The sequence below is a fragment of the Zeus faber genome (genome assembly GCF_960531495.2).
Source record: "Zeus faber genome assembly, chromosome: 18".
NCBI classification, from domain to species: domain Eukaryota; kingdom Metazoa; phylum Chordata; class Actinopteri; order Zeiformes; family Zeidae; genus Zeus; species Zeus faber.
Window position 1 is genome coordinate 30,070,682 of NC_137210.1, and position 6,112 is coordinate 30,076,793.

Here is a 6,112-nt window from a genome sequence, read left to right on the forward strand (position 1 = left end):
AAAAGATTCATCTGGAATTTGGAAACATTACTATTTCCTCCAACACGACTAGTTGAGCTGGAACCAAGTCAGAGAGCGGTCACACACACACACACACACCACTACTGTACGTTGTTGACTGGACGCTGGGACACAATACCTGGCGGCGGGGTCCGCCGCTGCTCCTCCTCCCGTTAGCTGGCCCTGACCCCTCTGGGCCACCGGGGGGCGCTCCACCAGAGAGCTTCTGTCCGGGACCCGAAGGAGCTTGAGCTGGAGACAGTTGGTTGGGGTTGGTTGGGGTTGGTTGGGGTTGGGTTGTGTATGAACCTGTTCACTGGGTCAGGGAGCGCTGAATAAAAACACCTGTTCTGTCGTCAGATTATTGATCAGTTTATTCATCCGTTTCGAACATTTCTTGCTTCTTTAGGGTGTGAAATGATTGACGGGTGGAACCCAGTCCTCATTGGTTGTGGCGTAAACGGGGGTGGGGCTTAAAAGAGAATTTCACTGCTCAACAGACAGACAGACAGACAGACAGACAGACAGACAGACAGACAGGTAGGTAGTGTGCAGGTTTCAAAACATCATGGATTGCAGATGGTGACGGTCCAAACCATCTGGTCACTATGACAACCGGACGGTTCCAAAGGTCCAATCCTGACACGCTAATCTCACACACACACACACACACACACACACACACACAGGCGTCACCACTAGAGGCCCAGCGACTTGCGTACAATCTGCTGCGCCAGGAGGAAGAACTGAGGACGATCCTCACGCCACATCTTAGAGGCGTCCACGTTCGCTCCACTCTCATCATTAGGTTCTGGAGGAGACGAGGGAATAGGAAGGAAGGTCATATAAATACAAATCAGAGAGACAGACGGCCAGACAGAAATACAGGAATGCAGGCAGACAGGTACCTGCCAGCATGCTGACCACAGACAGCAGGATCTTCTCCACACTCTGCACGGGGCTCCACCGCTCTGCACTGCTCTCATAACCCATGGGGTCATCACCCGGAGCGTGAAGGATGGAGATACACACCCTGCCGTCGGGGTAGACTGGGAGGGGTTGTAATGAATTATTACTTATTATCATTACTCCACCTGTTACTGACAGAACACTGAGATGTTTTCAATAAAGTTTGGAAAATAATTTCTGAAAAGATGATGAATAATAAAGTGTCTTCAATCTGTGGTGTAATAAATCATCAAACCAATAAACTGTGATGTTCTGACACAAGGGTGAGATGGGAAAACAACATTCCAGACGTCCAGTGCGGAAATCAAACCCGGAAACACTGAATATTGAATGATTCAGCAGCAGCAGCAGCAGCAAGAGCGTCTTGAATGTAGAGACAGGATCAGATGCGTCTTGAATGTAGAGACAGGATCAGATGCGTCTTGAATGTAGAGACAGGATCAGATGCGTCTTGAATGTAGAGACAGGATCAGATGCGTCTTGAATGTAGAGACAGGATCAGATGCGTCTTGAATGTAGAGACAGGATCAGATGCGTCTTGAATGTAGAGACAGGATCAGATGCGTCTTGAATGTAGAGACAGGATCAGATGCGTCTTGAATGTAGAGACAGGATCAGATGCGTCTTGAATGTAGAGACACGATCAGATGCGTCCCCAGTCACACAGTTGAATTCCAGCTTCATGTTCAACTTGTCACGTTCATAACAAACTACATCTGATGGAGATGGTTGAGGGTGGAGCCGGTTGCAGCTTGTCGTCGACCAGTCATCATCTCTCACCAAACGAGCTGTTTGTTGAGCGGCGGATGTCCAGCGTTCCAACATGGCCGACCTGCGGACGCAGAGCGCCGACATCGGCGGCTCGTTCGCCACCTGCGGTCAAGTAGCGGCAACGCGGCGTCGACCAATCACTGAGCTTCAGAGTGAAACACACAACACATCTGTCTTCATCTTCATTTCACTGACTCTGCTTCCACATTGAAGGAATTATCACTTGAGGAACTAACAGCCACAGTGAAAGGCTGCTTCACTATGATGTCACATTCTGAACCGTAGGGGGGGGGGGGGGGGTCAGTGCAGATCAACCAGGTTCCATGACATCACAATCTCACACCATAATCGCACCAAGATATACTGTGGCGTTACTACCGGACAGTACAGCGTCAGTATTAACAGCGTCAGATCAGTGTCAGTACACCATCAGTACACCATCAGTACACCATCAGTACAGTCAGATCAGCGTCTCCTTCCTGTCAGTCTGTTGTTCAACTTCCTGCTCAGTGTTTGATCTGCTGCCATGTTGACATTACTGTCCCACACACACACATCAGGGTGTGCTGGTACTGTGTGTGTGTGTGTGTGTGTGTGTGTGTGTGTGTGTGTGTGTGTGTGTGAGCGTGTGTGATGAGGATGATGAAGGCCCAGCAGCTGGTCCTCTAATCAGCACTGAGCGTGCTCAGATGCTCTCCCTGTTGTTAGAGCAGCATCCAAATTACAGCCCGCTAACAGGCTAATTAAAATCAAATGCTACGCTAGGCTAACGGCCATGATGTCACCAGTCAGACATTGCCAAACAGCAAAACAAACACACCCATCTTCCAAACAATGCCCTGTAAATGACTGCCTTGCTCAAGGGCGTCGACAGGAGTGTGACCTCTAGGTGCATGTCTTTCAGGGAGGAAACCCACGTGCACAACAGGTCCATACAGAGACTTCAAGAGGAGCAGGTGCCCTAAGTAAAAAAACATATACTGGACACACACACACACACACACACACACACACACACACACACACAGTATATATTAAACCCATTTCCCACTGCAGCAAAAAGGCGGTAACACCGCCAGCCTCCGTCAGTGTGACCAGTGGAAGGAAGAAGTGGGTGGAGTCCTGGGTGAAATGAGCCTGAAATAGAATCAGGTGTTAATGGCTCCAGGTGCCTTGGGCTGTGATGTGAACAGGACGCTCAGGTTCACACCATCATTCTGGCTCCTTGACCTGCACCAAAGCCAAGACGCTGGTGGAAACACACCAATGTCTGTGGGTCATTCCATCATTTCAGATCCCGATTCAAGAGGTTTAAATCACAACGTATTGACTTTTACCTGCATGAGGACCGTGTGGAGATATTTATACACACACACACACACACACACACACATACACACATACATATATGTATTTCAATGCATTCATTGTTTGGAAACACACTGAGGTGGAACATGTGGAAGGTGTCACCAGCGGCTCCAGACCAGACCACCTCAACAACCAAACTACCTCTGGACCCAAAACTCCTCATGGACACTGAACAGTGTGTGTGTGTGTGTGTGTGTGTGTGTGTGTGTGTGTGTTCAATATGTGTGTTCAGTGTGTGTGTGTGTGTGTGTGTTCAATATGTGTGTTCAGTGTGTGTGTATGTTCAGTGTCTGTTCAGTGTGTGTGTTGAGTGTGTGTTCAGTGTGTGTGTTCAGTGTGTGTTCAGTGTGTGTGTTCAGTGTGTGTGTTCAGCGTGTGTGTGTTGAGTGTATGTGTTGAGTGTGTGTGTTGAGTGTGTGTTCAGTGTGTGTGTTCAGCGTGTGTTCAGTGTGTGTGTGTTGAGTGTGTGTGTGTTGAGTGTATGTGTTGAGTGTGTGTGTTCAGTGTGTGTTCAGTGTGTGTGTTCAGTGTGTGTGTTCAGCGTGTGTTCAGTGTGTGTGTGCTCAGTGTGTGTGTGTGTGTGTTCAGTGTGTGTTCAGTGTGTGTGTTCAGTGTGTGTGTGTGTGTGTGTTCAGTGTGTGTGTGTGTTCAGTGTGTGTTCGTTGTGTGTTCAGTGTGTGTTCAGTGTGTGTTCAGTGTGTGTTCAGTGTGTGTGTGTGTGTTCAGTGTGTGTTCAGTGTGTGTTCAGTGTGTGTGTGTGTTCAGTGTGTGTTCAGTGTGTGTTCAGTGTGTGTTCAGTGTGTGTTGAGTGTGTGTGTTCAGTGTGTGTGTGTGTGTGTTCGGTGTGTGTTCAGTGTGTGTTGAGTGTGTGTTGAGTGTGTGTGTTGAGTGTGTGTGTTGAGTGTGTGTGTTGAGTGTGTGTCTTCAGTGTGTGTTCAGTGTGTGTTCAGTGTGTGTGATCAGTGTGAGTGTTCAGTGTGTGTGTTCAGTGTGTGTGTTCAGCGTGTGTGTGTGTGAGTTCAGTGTGTGTGTTGAGTGTGTGTCTTCAGTGTGTGTTCAGTGTGTGTTCAGTGTGTGTGATCAGTGTGTGTTCTCAGTGTGTGTGTTCAGTGTGTGTGTTCAGCGTGTGTGTGTGTGTGTTCAGTGTGTGTTCAGTGTGTGTTCAGTGTGTGTGTGTGTGTTCAGTGTGCGTGTGTTCAGTGTGTGTGTGTGTTCAGTGTGTGTTCAGTGTGTGTTCAGTGTGTGTGTTCAGTGTGTGTGTTCAGCGTGTGTGTGTTCAGTGTGTGTGTGTGTGTGTGTTCAGTGTGTGTTCAGTGTGTGTGTTCAGTGTGTGTTCAGTGTGTGTGTGTGTGTGTGTGTTCAGTGTGTGTGTGTTCGGTGTGTGTGTGTTCAGTGTGTGTTCGGTGTGTGTTCAGTGTGTGTTCAGTGTGTGTTCAGTGTGTTCAGTGTGTGTGTTCAGTGTGTGTGTTCAGTGTGTGTTCAGTGTGTGTGTGTGTGTTCAGTGTGCGTGTGTGTTCAGTGTGTGTTCGGTGTGTGTTCGGTGTGTGTTCAGTGTGTGTTCAGTGTGTGTTGAGTGTGTGTGTTGAGTGTGTGTGTTGAGTGTGTGTGTTCAGCGTGTGTGTTCAGTGTGTCTTCAGTGTGTCTTCAGTGTGTGTGTTCAGTGTGTGTTCAGTGTGTGTTCAGTGTGTGTGTTCAGTGTGTGTTCGGTGTGTGTGTGTGTTCAGTGTGTGTGTTCGGTGTGTGTGTTCGGTGTGTGTGTTCGGTGTGTGTTCAGTGTGTGTGTTCGGTGTGTGTGTTCGGTGTGTGTTCAGTGTGTGTTCAGTGTGTGTGTTCAGTGTGTGTGTTCAGTGTGTGTTCAGTGTGTGTTCGGTGTGTGTGTTCAGTGTGTGTTCGGTGTGTGTTCAGTGTGTGTGTGTGTTCAGTGTGTGTGTGTGTTCAGTGTGTGTGTTCAGTGTGTGTTCAGTGTGTGTGTGTGTGTGTGTGTTCAGTGTGTGTTCAGTGTGTGTGTGTGTGTGTGTTCAGTGTGTGTTCGGTGTGTGTTCGGTGTGTGTGTGTGTTCAGTGTGTGTTCAGTGTGTGTGTGTGTTCAGTGTGTGTGTGTGTGTGTGTGTTCAGTGTGTGTTCAGTGTGTGTGTGTGTGTTCGGTGTGTGTTCGGTGTGTGTTCAGTGTGTGTTCAGTGTGTGTTCGGTGTGTGTGCCTCACTGTTGGGGTGGAACATGTCGCAGGTGAACCTCATCTTGGGGGGGCTCAGAGGGTAGTCTGAGGGGAAGCTGAGGACGGCAGGAAACACCCCGCCCTCAAAACAGGTGTCCTCTGGACCCCTTGGGAGGGAGGGAGAGAGAGAGGGGGTCATGATACACCCAGTGTGTCTTAAAGTATTTATTACAGTATTTATTACAGTGTTCATGAAAGTATTTATTGCAGTATGTATTACCGTGTTTATTAAATGATGTATTACAGTATTTGTTTTGGTGTTTATTAAAGTGTTTATTATAGTATTTATTACAGTGTTTCTTTAATTATTTATGACAGTGTTTCAGAGAGTATTTATTACAGCATCCATTTCAGTGTTTATTAAAGTATTTTAATACCATCCCCGTTAGGTGGGGATGGTAGCTCAGGCGGTAGAGCTGGTGGTCTAGTGATCTAAAGGTTGCTGGTTTGATCCCAGGCTCCTCCTGCTAGCATGCTGTAGTGTCCTTGAGCAAGACACTTAACCCCTCATTGCTCCTGATGGCTGCGTCCGTCACTGTTTGAACAATTGTAAGTCGCTTTGGATAAAAGCCTCTGCTAAATGACTAAATGTAAATGTAAATGTATTTATTACAGTATTTATTACAGTGCTCATGAAAGTATTTATTGCCGTGTTTATTAAAGTATTTATTACAGTGTTTATTAAATGATGTATTACAGTATTTGTTTCAGTGTTTATTAAAGTATTTATTACAGTATTTAATACAGTGTTTAAAGTATTTTACAGTTTTTATTCAATGGTGTATTACAG

At 47.1% G+C, this 6,112-nt stretch overlaps 1 protein-coding gene across 1 annotated transcript in view; it reads right to left on the reverse strand.

Annotated features, from left to right (window-relative positions):
* Window positions 1–356: 356 nt before the first annotated feature.
* Window positions 357–6,112, reverse strand: part of ube2g2 (ubiquitin-conjugating enzyme E2G 2) — a 9,655-nt gene continuing 3,899 nt past the window's right edge. Inside the window, exons 4-6 of the mRNA XM_080019390.1 lie at window positions 5,311–5,429; window positions 909–1,049; window positions 357–811 (exon numbers count right to left, since the gene is read on the reverse strand). Of these exons, the coding sequence (XP_079875516.1) occupies window positions 699–811; window positions 909–1,049; window positions 5,311–5,429 (373 nt within the window). The 3' untranslated portion in view covers window positions 357–698. The remainder of the gene's footprint in view (window positions 812–908; window positions 1,050–5,310; window positions 5,430–6,112) is intronic.